General features: G+C 35.3%; 1 protein-coding gene and 1 pseudogene across 1 annotated transcript; one reads left to right on the plus strand and one right to left on the minus strand.

The window, feature by feature from the left end:
• The first annotated feature begins 242 nt into the window (after window positions 1-242).
• On the plus strand, window positions 243-440 carry LOC106303798 (annotated as a pseudogene).
• A 974-nt stretch (window positions 441-1,414) lies between these two features.
• LOC106344073 (methyltransferase-like protein 6) lies at window positions 1,415-3,357 on the minus strand. The gene is made up of 7 exons (XM_013783455.1): window positions 3,069-3,357; window positions 2,801-2,910; window positions 2,475-2,668; window positions 2,333-2,394; window positions 2,041-2,143; window positions 1,805-1,947; window positions 1,415-1,638 (listed from the first exon to the last, which is right to left on the minus strand). Exons 1-7 carry the CDS (start codon window positions 3,267-3,269, stop codon window positions 1,534-1,536), a joined length of 918 nt encoding a protein of 305 aa, XP_013638909.1. The 5' UTR covers window positions 3,270-3,357; the 3' UTR covers window positions 1,415-1,533.
• Between the last annotated feature and the right edge of the window lie 14,390 nt (window positions 3,358-17,747).

Raw genomic sequence — 17,747 nt, forward strand, 5'->3', positions numbered from 1 at the left:
TAATTTTTATTTTAACTAGTATTCAAAGCGCTTCGTGTCATAGATACAAATGATCACGTCGCATGATCTCTCGCTCTTTTTATTTGGTAAGTATGGTAGAATAACACGTGTCTCAATATAACTATAAAACTTCCATATTTGAAAAACAAAGACGCGTTGATAGTAGTAAAATAAAAACAAACCAAGAAATATATTTGAAGACACTGCTGTTGTATAGGCCAGAGTTTCTAAATCCAATTTAGATGTGTCTGGTGTGTTTATGTGATGATGAAGAAACATATTTAGGGAGACAACAAGTACCTGGGTAGTGTCCTTACTGTGGAGGTAAAGTGCAAATGTTTGATGTCGTCAGAAAATGGATGTTTTGTTTTGTTTCTCTCTGTTTCAAGATCAAGAGTAGGTATTTGTGTTCTTCTTGTGATCGTCGTCTCGTTTTGTAACATTAACGTTCTTATAAACTAAATTGGGATATTATTATTCATGGGTTTGTTTTGTTTTGTTTTACAATTGCGACAATGACAAGATGGACACAACAATAACATGAAACGGATATAAACAAGTTTGTATGTATGAAGACAAACCTTTTCATCTAGCATAAGAAAATTGAGACTAATGATTTCGTTATTTCGTTTTGGATTTTTAGCTATCCAAACAAATAAAACTCTTCCGACGTCAAAAAAAAAAAAAACCAAGTAAAACTCTTTCTATTATTTTTTGTTTATAACGTTTTATTTGAATATCTTCTAAAAATTTGTAACTAGGTAACTGCTTAGAACTTTTTTTCCACCATTTTATTATTAGCTCTATTAGTGAAAATTTTATTTTGAAAAATGCATGTAGACTATTTATAAATTTTAAAAATCTATTTGAATAGTCACAATTCTTCAATTTGAATAGTCACACTCTTCTAATTTAAAAGTAGTTATTGTGAAAAGATACTGAATAATCATAATTTTTCATTTTTTAAAAGATACTTATATGAATTTTTAGAAAAGAGACAACCTTCCAACATTGAATTTTTTGAAAAGACACAACCTTTCTTGACATCTTTTAGAAAAGACACAACCTTTCAACATGAGTTGATTCACAACCTTTGGAATTAATTAGGATTGCTATTATTAGTCGATTACTTAAATTATTGATTATATTTTAATATTTAACAATTGTTTTATAATTGTACTTTCAAATTTATAATTGAAATTTTAAAGGTATTATTGCCATTTTGAAAATAATTAGCCTAGTGAGACATAAAGTTTATGAGATTAGTCTAATAGGACATAGTTTTCAATTTTTTGGCCTAAAAAAACAATTTTCCCTATAAACTATAACAATGAAAATTAAAAACCATGACAAATTGACCAAAAAAAAAACCATAAAACAGAAAAAAAAAGAACAAAGCTAGAAAAGATTTGGAGAAACACCAAGTACGAAAATGCTGCCTGCTAGAAGAGTCGCAAAAGAGTTTGACATGTTGTTAAAAATAAATAAACTTTTTAGCCATTCCGCATTGGACCAGCACTTGCCTTTCATTTTTTATTTTAGAAATGGCTTTTGGAACTTCCCATGAACCCAAACTCTGTACATATTCTTATTCTTTCTCCGGTTTACTGCTTTGACACAACAATTTTCAAGCTCGACCTGCACTCAAGATATAAACATTAATAAGACATGTGATCCATTCAAATGTTTTTGTCCCTATTCATATTTTTAAGCCACTTATACAGAGGACTGCCTGATAGAAACACCATGTAAATTGTAGAATATCTGAAAAGCAATGCATTAGTCGCAAAAGAAGAAGGATTACCTCGATGAATTCGGCATCTGTAAATAGTTTTTTAACAGTGTCGAGACAAAAGAAATAGGAAAGGGTTCCATCTGACCGCACGTATTCCCTAAACCCAATACATTTCTCTGGCTCAAACCGCAGCATAGTCATGTCATATAAGCCTGAATTTTACTTCCAAGTGTTAGTTTCTCCTTATTTGTATAGCATATGTGAACTCTTAAATGGTGATCTATTCATAGTGAGTCAAGAATTACCGTAATCTCTGAACAAGAGCAGACCACCAGGTTTCAGCACAGCAAAGCATTCTTTGATAGCTCTCGGCATCCTTTCTTTAGGCACTGCCGACAATGTGAAAATCTGACAGAACATAACAAGCCGAGTTACAATGAGCCTAAGAATCACAAGCCCACATATATATATATATATATATTTTTTTTTTAATATGTTGCTTGACTTAAACAATCAGTAAATGAGACACAAATCTAGTCCAGTGCAGAAATATGGCACTAATGCATTGGTTGATCGAGCGCGATGATGTTAACATACCAGAGTGACAAAATCCACTCCACCGATGCAATGCTCATTCAAAGAAGTATCATCACTCTTCCCTATTTAATGAAAAAAACATAAAACGTAAAAGATTAGCAGATGAGAGATCAAAGTGTATCTTATCTGAAGGGACTGAAACCTGAATGGTGGCAATGTTTGTTGTGTCGACAATGATGACACGCCAACCAATTTGGGAATGCAGACGTTGAAAAGTCACAAGTGAAAGAATGGAAGTTATCAACTGTAGCAATAGCGCGATTAATGTTCTCTTTAGTCCTAACGAGGGCCTCACTGCTACAATCGCAAGCGTATACGGTAATGTTCTTGCTTCCACTGCACACAATAAGACGCAAAGATAAGCAGGGAACTGGTTAAGGAAGTAGCTCATAACTTAAGAACAACATAAATCACTATAGGTAGAAGAAAAAAAAATCAAGAAAACGGTTGAGAGTTTGAATGAGATACCGTAAAAGTGGAAGGACAGTACTCCCATTACCGCAACCGACTTCCAAGAGTTTAGTGTTTTCGCCACATAAAACTAACTCAGGAAATTCCTTCAACAGATATCTTCTTTCCTGCATGCATTTAGATGAGTCGAGAAGTCGAATAAATCATTCTGCCCAAAATCTAAGACCAATTGATAGGATCCAAATTATCTACACTAATTGATAAGGAATATGAATAGCATCGTCAAATTATTAGTTTAAAAAAAGGGGTTTGGGAATGGGAAGACCTTGAAGAACTTTCCGGAGGAGTGACGGGAGTGGAAATCTTGCCATGGCTTCGAATCAGAAGAGGAGAAGGAGGAGTAATCTACTAGATGTTGTTCTTGTAGATGGTGGGAGAGAGAAGGATCATTCTCGACCAAATTCTTCACAAACTCCCATTCGAAATCCTTTGAATGATACTCTCCTGCTTCCCCTCCTTTCTCCATCCTCGAGCAACGTTTTGCTCTCTCTCGCCGGAACTGAACCCGACGCAGAAGAGTCGAATTAGGCTGGACATTAATCTATTTTGGACCAATTTGCCAAATTCAGGCTGCTTTTTTTTTTTTTGTCAACATATTTAATTTCATTAAACCCAATGGACTATGCTACATACAGAGGCAATAAAGTGTACAGAGGCCCAATTACATTAAGCTTAGTCGGTAAGGAAACTATGAACGTGAACTGTCCACCTGTTATCCACCGAACAATACATGACCACGTGGCAGCTAATGGAAACTGGTCTAGCGCTTTCCACGGACACCTCAGCTCGCCGTTCGCCGGCGAACTCAGCTCCGCCTTTCTGCCGTTCCAAGCTTCAACGCTTCCAATTTTTCATCACCTACAGACTTTAAAATACTTCTGAAATACCCTCTATAACAATCACCGAAACATATGACCAGGTTCTCCGGTCTTCATCTTCATTTAATTCCAGAGAGCTTGAAAGAAAGAGATGTAAACCAGTTGTTGAGACATCCATTACAAGACCCCAACTCTTCTTAGTCTAATCTCATCTCCTCCAAGAATCTCTCATCATCTCGATTTACAGTCAACGAAACACTTCATGCCAAGCAAGCCCAGAATATTAACCATAAAGCATGAAGATTTATGATCATTGAAGCAATCCAGCCAAGATGATAACAAAGAAAACAGAGGGCATAGTTGTCGGACTTTTGAATGAAGAACATATAGAGGGTTACTCCGGTCTCTAGATCGGACTTTATTATCTCAAACCAAATCGGAGAAAGAAGATAAACAAGAAGATCAGCTTCGATAGGAAAGTAATCTAATTAGCCCGGGTTGGAAAATATCTATTCTAATTACCCTATCTATTTTTTCATTGCCCCCACCTTTTTTCACTCTTTTACTCTTTGCCCTGCTGCCCTTTCTTTTTATATTAGTTTTTTTCTTTACCGCGACCCCACGTACTTTTCTCTTCTCTGCGGACCCCACGTCTCTCTCTCTTGCTCGCGGACCCCACTTTATTGTATTAGTTTAATTTCACGTAGACCTTTTTTTCATAAAGCACATTAAACAGAATCTATATGGGGTCCCCACTTCCAGATGTCTTCTTTCTATTATAACATGTGTCCATCATTTTTTATTCCCTAACTATATTCATCGATTTTATATGTTAATGAGCTATATTTAACGATTTTGATAGTGATTATTGAAGTAACTTAGTAGCATTTTTTTGTGAAAATTTTGTAGAAATGTATTATTTATGTTTTATGTATTAAAGGTAACGAAAAATATCAAAGATTAGTTTTAAAATCGTGGAGGTTTTTTAAAAAAAATATGTAAATGAAGTTTAGAAAAGATTATACATACTTCTCTATATTTAATACCGTTTTGAAGGAAAAAAAAATAAAATGGTGTTAGATGATAATTTGGGTTTTGTAATACGTTATTGGTCGTTTAAAACACTTAAATTGATGAAAAACTAAAGTTTTAGGTATATTGGTATTAAAAATATATAAAAATGATGTTTAATAGAACATTTTGTATATTTCTGTTTATTTTGCACTGTTTTGAAGCAAAATAACATATCATAATGGTGGTGGACGATATTATGGGTTGTATAACACTTTCGTGGTCGATTAAAAGGGTTAAATCGATTAAAATGAAAATTTCAAAGATTTACTGAAATTACTAGTACTACTAAAGTGAAACGTGTATTACTAGTATTACTAGATCGACTATGCATCAGAGTTCTTGAACAACTTAGATTTTTTAAATTGTTAACTAATAATAATTATATTTTTCAGGGAAATCTTTGGCTTCTCATATTACAATTATATGTTTTGACCACAGGGGAATTCACATCAAGGATGAGACTGATATAAGATGGATCTCGTGAGAAAATAAAACTCACACTTTAGTGATGTAGACATCTTTGAAATAGGTTACATATTCTGGATTGGTTGAGAATATATGCAGAAATATTAATTAACGTAGATGGGATGCTGAAGATTAATTACTTTCCAATGGTATTTGTATTCGAACAAGTCATCAAATATTTGGTGTGATGAAGACGTTTTGGATTATCTAATTCAAGTGAATGATTAGAAATGTAGAAGTGTTCTACATGGGAAGATAAACAATGACATAGTTGATACAGATGATGGTCATCAACACTACCTTATTGCATTTAGTGTAGTTTATGAATAAGTTGAAGTCAGTGAAATAAAATGAATTCGGATTGGTGTTTCTTTCTTATAGAAATGAAAGCTTGATTAAGTCAATACGTAAGGTGTTCCCAACAAACGCATATGGGTACTGTATCTAGCATTTGTCTCAAAATGTCAAAGAACATGTTGTCAAAGACGTTTGCGCGATTAAGATGTCAAAGAACTACTAACTACTAGGAATTACCTTGTACTACTATGTGTAATATGAACTACTAGGTACTACTGTGAATTACCTTGAACTACCTTAAAATACTTTGAATTACTATGTATTATGCATGTTTTTAAGAACCTTAATGTTCGTCTTATTTTTATTTTTAGAAGATATGTCTCATATATTACGTGATATATGTCCCTATATGTGTTTATTTGTCAGATTAAACATAAAATACTCGTAATTTCTCAAGTTGATAGAAAATTCTCATTTCCATAGAAAACATCCTTATACTTCCATAGCAACGTTTTGATGGAAAGACCATAATAAGATGAATAACAGAAAATACATATTTTTTTTTCTACCAATGTGTTACATACAATCTAAAACAGTCTAAATTGATTGGTATTGCTAATAAATTTTATTTTTTGATGTGGTATTACTAAAAATTGTTCTAATTTGCAAAAGTATTAATATGAAGAAGAAAATATTACTACTGTCTTGGGTACTACTAAGTGTAAATATTCAAACATGTTTCTCTCCTTTTAAGTCTAGGCCTGGGCATTCTAAAACTATGATGTTTTTTGTGTTCTATTTTATAAATTTTATTTTATGGTTTAGTTGAAATATCTTTTGTGAGCAACATTTGTTATTTTTTTAACATTTTTTAAGCAATATAAAGCTTTAAAATTTAAAATTTAGAGTTTTAAAACTTTTTATTTTAATTATTAATAGTATCATTTAAGTTGTTTTGTAAAATTTTATATATATATGACAAATATTCAACTAAAGTTGATGGAATTGGGTATATCATGTCCTTTTCAGATCCTAAATACCCGAACCCGATATGGATCTAAAAAATTACTGGTATTTTATGGGTATTTTAATTATAGACCCGAACCGACCCGGACCCGAGAAGAACCGACCGGAACCCGAACCGAAAATTTCTAAGTACCTACTGGGTCTAAATATTTAGGACCCGAAAAGACCCGGACTCGAAAAGAACCGGCCCGAAGCCGACCCGAAGACCCAAACGCTCAGGCCTACATTTAACAACTTTAGTCATTTTTTTGTTGAAAGTGATTTTTTTATCATGTCTTTCTGTGGCTTACACTTTTGATATGCAAGTTAGATACAATTGTATAGTTTTTAAAAAAAAATCTCATGGCTAGGTTTTTTTTTTAATTGTTAGTGCAAAGCTACTACATTTAAATGTGGTAATTTCAGGTCGAAGACTTGACTTGGTATAACCATCCAAAGAATGGGTTGCTGCTGCTGTTGTTACCCGATTCTGGCCTCTAATCTATACACTGCTGCTCCTCTGCAGCTGCCTTTCCTGTTTCAGTTGCATCTAGACGAGTGTCCAATTTGCTTAGAAAGCTTTTTTTTTGCATCATCCAGAGTTGGATAAGAAAAGATAGCTTTAGTTTAAAATTCTTCATCTTCTTCATTTGTTTTGTTTGTTTTTCCAGACTATGATATTGACAACCCGAAGCTGCTCACTAAATGTGGCCACAACTTTCATCTCGCGTGCATTCTTGAATGGATGGAAAGAAGCGAGGCCTGTCCAGTCTGTGACAAGGTTTGTGTCAGTTCAAAAACTCAATTTTCCTTCCACATAGATTTTCTTTTACGAGGACTTTGACAATCTTTGGATTATTCACGTCAGACAAGGTTTATTTTTGATTGTTTTTGATTGTTTTCTTAACTAATCTTTGGATTATTCACGTAAGACAAAAGATATATAAGAAGAAATTAGCATGCAGACATAAACTACATTTGATTGTTCAATAAATACTTTGAAAAGTTCTTCTACATTCTTGATTTGTTAAAAGTTAAAAGAACAATGTAAAAAGACGGATTCTCTGACAAATTTCTTACATAATAGTTTTCTTTATTACTAAATCCTTCGTATAAATCTAACTCTTATAACTAAAGAATAATGATTATGACAAAACCAAGAAACTCTAACATTTTGTAACTTTTACAGCAAAAGATAGCCCTAAAAAGATATGTCTCTCGAGCCGACACAGTCGCATGATGATCCTCTCCTGAGATCGAAGTTCCTATAAAGATGGCTGTAACACTTGTATTTTCCGAAATAACTTAAATAAATAATAAGTCTGGAATCTCCATTTATTACTTCTCAAAAGTCAACTACAAAGTCTTAAATCCAATAAATGACCATAAATCTAAATAATATAATAAATCCCGAAAATATCGATAAAATCATAAAAACCGCAAGTCAGAAAATGAAAGAAATAAAACTCCCAAAGCACCAATCGGATAGCAATCATTCATGTTCGTCAGTCTCACCTGAAAGGGGGAAAGAAGGAGGGGTGAGTAACATGGGAGTTACTCCGTGAGGTATGGGATGCTAAACCACACACCACTAACTCAGTACATAGCACTACGACTATGTAGGCCTAGCTCTAGCGTGAAACAAACACGGGGTCTAATACACCACATAAAACATCAAATGCGCTGATAGTGCATAACTAGATCACACACCCCGCATTCTCCATGTACGGATATAAATATATAACTCTATGCGACGCTAGTACAAGAGTCTATCCTTGTACCCCGCAATCACCTATGCGCCGCTAGTACAAACGTTTTTGTACCCCGCAATCCCCATACAATGCGCCGCTAGCATAGACGTCCATATGCCCCACAATCTCCATACAATGCGCCGCTAACAAAAACGTCTATGTGTCCCGCAATCTCCACACAATGTGCCGTTAGCACAACATCTTTGTGCCCCACAATCTCATAACAGACTTATGTATACATATATATATATATCAGTTCTTAATTCATTCAATTCAGTCAACAGTTGAATCTTCTATTATCCTATTTCCAATTTAACAAGCAAATAATAATAAACAAACAAGCAAGACTCTCAAACAGACTCGATTCACAGAGAGAGATCATGTTTCAAAACTAGACTTTCCATAATAGTAGTACTAAACTAGCTCGGGATTTAACGGAGTTGCCCTCACCTTAGCCACTGGCTGAAATAAGCAACGGAAGATGCGGTCAACTGAGGTCAACTGCAACACAACAATCAACGACTTAGGCTCAGATTCTCCAGAAATAAAGTTTCCTAAAATGGAAACTTTCCTAAAATGGAACCTTTCCAAAAATGGAACATTTCCTAAAATAGAAACTTTCCTAGAATAGAAACTTTCCTAAAGTAGAAACTTTCCTAAAATAACAACCTTCCTAAAATAGATTCCTATAACTAGAAGTAAGGAGGCAACAAACTTACTAGAAAAACCTGCCGGAAGCTCGCCCATAAATCTCGCCGGAAGCTCGCCCGGAAATCTCACCGGAAAATTTCACTAGTGACTGGTCGTCGGATAATTAAACAACAACTCGTCGCGCGCAAAGAAATACTTTGACTTGATGAGAATAAAGAGAAAGGGTGGAGCTTCTTATATAAGAGAAGGGAAGGGAGGAAGATTTTCTAAACATCCAATGTGCACAAAATAAAAAGAATGGTTTTGGGTTTTAATTAAAAAAACGGTCGTTACAATTCTCCCTCACTTAATCGGAATTCGTCCCAAAATCCAAGACGGAACCCGAGAAAACTTCAATGAATACGAAGGAGAGAAGGACACGAGATGAAAACAAAGGAAAGAAACAGAAACTTGATCTTCATCCACACCAAAAGAAGAAGTCAGAAACGCTAACGACTAAACGAATGATTCTGTCACCTTTATTTTGAAATTCCCAATCCCCAAGAAACATTAAAAATTGCTAAAATTCGAGTCCCATAAATCGCCATCCCAGGTCGGAGCTGGGACGGAACCCCGCTCTGATACCAAATTGTAACACCCGTATTTTCCGAAATAACTTAAATAAATAATAAGTCTGAAATCTCCATTTATTACTTCTCAAAAGTCAACTCCAAATTCCTAAATCCAATAAATGGCCATAAATCCAAATAATATAATAAATCCCAAAAATATCGATAAAGTCATAAAAACCGCAAGTCAAAAAATGAAAAAAATAAAACTCCCAAAACACCAATCCGATAACAATCACTCCTGTTCGTCTGTCTCACCTGAACGGGGGAAAGAAGGAGGGGTGAGTAACAGGGGAGTTACTCCGTGAGGTATGGGATGCTAAACCACAAACCACTGACTCAGTACATAGCACTACGACTACGTAGGCCTCGCTCTAGCATGAAAAAAACACGGTGTCTAATACACCACATAAAACATCAAATGTGCTGATAGTGCATAACTAGATCACACAGCCCGCATTCTCCTTGTACGGATATAAATATATAACTCTATGCGCCGCTAGTACAAGAGTCCATCCTTGTACCCCCACAATCACCTATGCGCCCCTAGTACAAACGTCTTTGTACCCCGCAATCCCCATACAATGCGCCGCTAGCATAGACGTCCAGATGCCCCGCAATCTCCATACAATGCGCCTCTAACACAAACGTCTCTGTGTCCCGCAATCTCCACACAATGCGCCGTTAGCATAACATCTTTGTGCCCCGCAATCTCATATATAACAGACTTATGGTATATATATATATATATATATAACAGTTCTTAATTCATTCAATTCAGTCAACCGTTGAATCCTCTATTATCATATTTCCAAAAATGGAACCTTTCCTAGAATAAAAACTTTCCTAGAATAAAAACTTTCCTAAAATAACAACCTTCCTAAAATAACAACCTTCCTAAAATAGATTCCTATAACTAGAAGTAAGGAGGCGACAAACTTACTAGAAAACCCCGTCGGAAGCTCGCCCATAAATCTTGCCGGAAGCTCACCCGGAAATACCACCGGAAAAATTCACTAGTGACTGGTCGTCGGATAATTAAACAACAACTCGTCACGCGCAAAGAAATACTTTGACTTGATGAGAATAAAGAGAAAGGGTGGAGCTTCTTATATAAGAGAAGGGAAGGGAGGTAGGTTTTTTAAAATTTCAATGTGGGACAAAATAAAAAAAATGGTTTTGGGTTTTAATTAAAAAAAACAAATGGACTTCCCCACATTGGGTCACAGTCGTTACAACGGCTTTCCAGATCAGATCATCAGCCACACTGAACTGCCCGCCACACAACATCAGCTTAGATCTTGTCTCTAACACGTACGGTGGCTCGAGTCAGAGCAAGTTCTTCCCAAAAAACAGGGTTTAGCTATGCGCTTGTCTGAACCGGTCTCCAACAAAGAGACTTGTCTAGCCACTTCTCCAACGGGCGTCACCAGCTTCGAGTGCGTTTGTGCAGACTCTAAGTAGATCCGCGACGTATGAAAGTTATAATCGCTAAGGGTAAGATTACTTGCTTCATAAGAAACAACAGCTCCGTTATCTTCAGCTGAATGGTCTTGCCGATACCGAACAGCAAGAAGCAAACCCCCCATATCTGTTCTGCGGTTTCCCAAGCTCGTGTATCTGTATAAACCCTAGTTTGACGCTGCTGGTTCTAGAGATGTTGAATCTCAGCAACATAGAGGCAGCTTTAGCTCCTGATCGTTTGGACTTGGAAAATGCAAAACCACAAGCTATAGCGCATCTAAGCCTCCTCCTTATACCTCTACGTTTCTCAGGGAGTTTATAAGCAGCCAAAGCTAATAAAGAAGCTAGCACAGGCCCTGGAGCTAACCACCCTTCCGCAACAACCATTCTAGTAGCCAAACTCTTCGGTTCAAAGATTAAAAAACATTTTTTAAACAGCTGCAACAGAAACACACTTCTTCTCAACAAGCTCCCTTCCCGGCCGTAGCTACACGACATCTCTCTCAACGGCATTTTGTTTATAGTATCCATAATCCGGCTGGGGGTTATAGGAAGCTCTGATAAAATCGCTCTCACGACGGCTAATAACGTTTTCGTCATTAGGGTTCGTACAAAGAGAAAGAGAAAAAAGGGGAAAATAAAGAAAGAGTGGGGTCGGGAAGGTTGTTTTGGGAGTTTTAGAGGAAAGAAGGAAATACTCAGGTTAGGTTAGAGGGTTTAGTTTAGGTTTAGTTGTAGTTTTGTAGATTTATTAAGGGTAGTCTAGTATTTACCCAAGTTTCTGTATTAAAGAAAAAAAAAATTAAATTATTTATTAGGAGGGACAAGAGAAAACCACAGATGTAGTAGGGAAATCAGAATAAAGTCCGCTTCGATATTGGTTTGAAGAACAACACAAAATTGTCAAACGATATAAACAAGTCGCCTAGCGAAAACAAATCCGATTAAACTGCAAAAAAAAAATTAATTAATGCAAAAAATTTAAATTTGAGGAGTAATAAAATATTCTAATAAATTAATTAAAATATTTATATGGTATTTACTTGGTTATAAAAAAATAAATATCAATAATTAAATTAATTTTTACAAAATGTGAAAATAACTAAAACTTATTAAAAATACTCTAGTTCTTATTATAATATTTAGCTTATTTTTAATAATATTGTGACACCCGTCACTTTCGAATAATATAATAAATAATAATATCTGAAATCTATATTATAAATACTTAAAAGTCAACATCCACGCTGGAAATCCAATGCATAAAATAAACATTCAAACTATTATAAAGTATGTAAATATCGGTAACAACATAAAAACGAAAATCTGAAATAGGAAATAAACATAAATGCAAAAAGTCCAAAGGCCCAAAAGCATAAAAACCCAAAAGCAACACCAGTCCGATACAATCACTCATGCTCGTCGGTCTCACCTTAAAGGGGAAAAGAAGGAGGGGTGAGTAACAGGAGAGTCACTCAGTGAGTTATGAGATGCTAAACCGCAAACCACTGACTCTAGCATGAAACAAACATGGTGCCTATTACACCGCACATAGCAATCAATATATGTCTAGTGCACTAGACATCTACAACCAATGTGCAGATAGTACATAGCTACTCTCTGCACCCCGCATTCTCCTCATATGGATATACATATATAACACTACATGTGTCGCTTGGACAGTAGTCCACACTGCACCCCGCAAATCTCTAAGGCGTCGTAAGGACAAACGTCTTTGTACTCCCGCAATCTCCACAATCAGGTGTCGCTAGCACAAACGTCATGGGTCATTACAAATATATTAACATTTTATAACATTATAAAATGCATTATACTTTAATTTTATTTATAACATAGCTATTTATCACGAAAAACAATATTGCTATATATTTAATAAAATTTAGATGGTATTATCATATAATTTAATAATATGAAAGTATTGATTTTGTGACATGAGTCTTTTCTTCATGAAGAAGATACCGTTTCTTATTATGTTTAGTGTTCATATTAATACATATTTTGTGAGTTAAATTGAAAAGATGGAAGATTTTGAGATTTAAGATGAAGATATATATTTGACAAAAGGTACTTCGTCGTACATGGTTATTAAAGATGGAGAGACATGCATAAAAAAGATGGAAAAAATATAATGAATAGTAAATATGAAGTTTACTAACATTATTGTGAAATATCGAAAAAATCTTTTTTTTCACATATAGTATGTCTTAAAGAAAATAAAGAACCATCATGGAAAATGAATCAGCAAACAAGTTCATTGGACATGAGTTCTTTAACCAGACTCAAATCAGAATTTCACACTAAAGAATTTAAACATAATTCAAGAACCAGGATGGATAATATAATATGTTAATGGTTCTAAAGTGAGATTCAGTACGAGATAGATGGACAATATGGATAATATAATATGTTAGGGTATCCATATTCAGATTTGAATCCATTGGACCCATGATCTTAGTCTCCGGATCTGATTCGTGCCTTCTGGATATTCAGATTTAGGATATATGTGTAGATATTGTATTATCCGCGAGTATTCGATTCCAAAAATTAAGAAATATATTTTTTTTAAAATACTAAAATTCTAAAATAATAAATAATTAAATATTTTTATATATTTATAATATATATATATGATTTTAAAATTAAATATAAATATTATAAAACAAATTTTATGTATAAATATTAATATATCAACTATAATTATTAATAAAATTTTAAATTCAATATTTTAAAAAAATCCGGATCCTGTTCGAGATATCTAAACTTAAAATAAGTTATATGGATCTAGAATCAACAGATCAAACATTTTACTGTCCGGCTCGTGAGATTTATTTTTGGAGTGGATCTGAAGTGTATCTCGAATTTGTTCCGAATGTCGGATAATAAATCCCAACCTTTCTTTTGTCAACTTAATTATACAACAATAATAAAATTGAAGAGTTTTTTTACTTTTTATAAGAAATAAAAATAGATGTAAAAATCAAGATATCTGGATCTGGATTAGACGGATCCAACAGTTTACTATCTAGATTTGTATCCGCCTGATAATCTATTTTTGGAACGGTTCTGAAGTGTATCTCGAATTGCTACTGAATTCCGGATAATAAGTCCCAACCTTTTTTTGTCAACTTTATATTATACAAAAGGGTGAATTGGTAGAATGTCCATATTGAGAAAAATATTATGTGAATAATCATGTAATAAGGTAGAGATTTCGATGTGACAATTTGACACAAATATGGACCACTTTATCCTTCTCCGCGCGTGAACGATCGACAAATGCATTATATTAAATTTACTATACTATATTTATTAGACATGTAGTATGGAACAAAATATTCGTGCATTTTCAGTATTATTTTGTCTCTTTCGTTTCGTCGTTTTAGAAAATTTTCCCTAATCACTAGAACCAATTTTACACGCCGTGAGAAAAAAACAGATACAAAGAGTTTGAGAGTTAGCACTGAGAAACACATGCACGAGGAGCGGTCGAGTTGGGTCCGAAGAAAGAAAAGAAAGAGGAAGAAGAGGAACATGAAGAGGCAGATGAAGATGAAGAGAAAGAGGGAAAGGATGAGTTAGTGAAGTTGTTACCAAAATCTTACAATACTAAAAGGGGATATGAGCTCCTCTTAGACTGTCCACGTCGGCTACTTAATTTCAACCAATTAAAGAGTGACATGTCAGCTTCATCTAACCCTCATATCACCTAGATTAATCGTTGATCAATTCTAAGGCTTCCTTCGCTTCACATTTAGCCCATTTGCTATTTTCTTAATTATGCTTTCAAATGGCCCGTGAATAGACCCAAATTATTTGACAAGCAGATCGTAACACACGCAGACTCATCCACTTCGTCTTCCTCCTCCTCCTCCTCCTCTGAAAATCCCTTCCGTTATCTCAACCTCCAAAATTCCTCTGAAACGTTCTCACGCTATCTACTGTTTCAATTCTCCGCCTCCACACAATATATATGTCTCCACGCTTTGACTTTTCACCTTCACAAAAGTCATCAGACCCTAATAGTCGAAAGAACCAATGGCGCTATCAAAATGGTGAAATGTAATGGCAAGGAACGCACAACTCTGATCTTCAACGACTTCACTCTTGGTTTGGGAGAGGCGGAGCTCTGTTTCCGGTTAGTACACTTCTGGGAAGCACGAAACACATCCAGAGCGGGTATGCTTATTAGTGTTGAACTGCTTATGACCAATGAACAAGTATGAAATCATTGTCCTCTTCCGATTATGTTCCGTCTGAGTTTCCAAATCCAGTGACTAACTTCTTTCATTTACCAAAGGGTGTTGTTGTACCATTTGTTTGACGGTCACAGTCTCTCCATTAGTTTCACACACAATTCCGCTTCAAGACAACCAGGTGGTGATTGACTCAGATAGATTCAGTTTCCATTCATTAAAAGATTTTGAGGCGCCTAAGAGGTGACTCTACAGTAAGATTTATTTTTTGTCACCTCCTATAATTATTTACTTAAATTTTGTACATTTTCTAAGGCTCCCCTCGAGGACTAATTTCTTCAATGATTGTGGCTGACGTAGTTGGGCACATGAAGCTCGTCAATGAGCAGCCTCTCCACCAACGGCGGGTTCTTGACAGAATGGACAGAGAAAGTTGGCGAGTCTTGGTGCATCTACAGTCTAAAGAGTAGCAGATGCAGTTTCATAGTAAAATTTGTCCTATGATGTTAACTCAGAGCTTGATTTTAGATCAACATGCAAGATTATTATGTTAATGTTTTACTTTTACTGATTTTGTGTCTCATTTTATTGAAGCACCTGAAAGAAGAGATGGGGTTGGGCTATCTGGCTCAGAAGATTATTTCAGTTGACCCCCTATCTCCAGCATCCCGGAATAGTTCTTAGAATGTTCATTAACTCTTCAATCTTAATCTCAAGAAACCAACGTGATTAACCGCATACGTCTGAGTACAGACTTTGACACCCGCAGTTTTTAACCACCAAACAAGCTTTTAGCACTAACTTATTCCTAAACCTGAAACTGCAGAGATTTTCTTTTGCCTTGGACTTCTTTTTGCTGTAATGACTGTCTTAGTTCCTTCAGTTTAACCTCTTTTCTCCCACGGATTTTACAGTTTTGAGTATCATGCGGTAATGAATTTGACTCTCTTCTTCTTTTCCGTTGGATTCTCTTTCATTTTTCCGTATGACTCATTGCTGTTCTTAGGTTACAATGTTCCAATGAGCCCACTTGCTGAACATAGATTCATGAAAATCTGGGGAACCGGGTTTCTTTTTCAGCTCATAAAGATGCATTCATGACATTGTCATCTGTTCTACAGATATTTAGCTATCGTTTGCAGCTGTGTAAACCAACCTTTAGCCTTTTGTAGTTCCTGCATTTGATCGTAGCTACGTCAGCGTTGACCTTTTTTTTGTTGTGCAGGTAGGATGAGAGGCTTCATAGATTGGGTTTTCCATCTACCCAACTTGATGGCATCATCATCTATACTGCTTTTGGGGAGTGACCCTTTCTCCCAAGAGAATGAAGAACAGAATAACCAGTGTATGATATTCTCTCTTTCTTTCCTCATACCCTTTGTTAGTCTACTGAACGATGATTTATGGATTTGTATTTTACAAATACGTTGACGTTATTGGATGCGTTTGGATTTATTACCTCTTAACCTCTTCTTCTGCTAGATGACCATATCCTCCGTGTGTCGCTCACTGTTTTTCTTCTAATCTTCTAATGTAAGAAAAGAAAATTCATGTGCTCTACTTTAATTGGGTTTGAATTGCTTCACAAGAATTCACTGCTTTTTAGAATTTTAATGTTGATGATACTTTGGGCAATTGCCTCGACTATCCATGATGTTGAATTATTTCCTCACCAGAGGTTTCTCTTATTGGTTCTCTTTATATTTTTATATTTTCTTCTAGTCTTTTTTAATTGAAAAGCAGGTGTGCTGTTGGGAATTGCTACAGTTTGTGTTAAGATCACGAAGCTGCTCTTAAGATGTTTCAGATAGCTATCCAACTGAATTAAAGATTAACATATGCACATACCCTTTGTGGTCATGCGTACAATTTTTTCGGTTTGTCTGCTTTGTTCGTACTCTTATTACATTAAACAATCAAAAACAAGGCTGTCCCTTCTCATGTATTTCTATGTTCATGTGAACCGTTTTGTATAGGCCAGTGTATCCATCTTCTAAGCCGGTAAAAAGACCGGGACAAGCTGGAAACTGAAGTGAAGACCAAGTTCCTCTTTTAGCTCCACAGAGGCGCTCAAGTGGATACACAGGAATGGTGACAGAGAGATAACATTTGTAGCAGAGAGAAGCTCCAGAGAAAGCAGAGACAGAGCCATTGGCTGGCCGAGTTATCTTGAGAGGAAAAGAAGAAAGGCTCAAAGATACGGGTTAATTATCAACAAAATCTAGAGGAGCAGAGCTGAATACTGGGGAGATTCTCTTGCATCTTGCAAGGATAACATAAGGAAATTGAATAGGACCTGACTGTGGCTGGGTGCTTAGTTTTGGTTTACTGATTTTAATCGCTTATGATCCTAAGTTGTGGAACTAGAAGCTACTCACGACTATACTCTATAGAATTGCAGCGGTGGTGCCATTAGAATCTACGTGAACATGCATGTAACAAAAATGAAGTGGCTCAAATAAGAGAGTCAAAGCAAGAACCATGGATTGAAAGAGAGAGTGATGGAATTTATGAGGAAACAAAGTAACACGTCACATCACTCAAATGATTGTTTGGACCCTAGAAACTGATGTGTTGTGAATATTTAGTTAATGAAG

Source organism: Brassica oleracea, chromosome C1 (assembly GCF_000695525.1).
Source record: "Brassica oleracea var. oleracea cultivar TO1000 chromosome C1, BOL, whole genome shotgun sequence".
NCBI lineage: Eukaryota > Viridiplantae > Streptophyta > Magnoliopsida > Brassicales > Brassicaceae > Brassica > Brassica oleracea.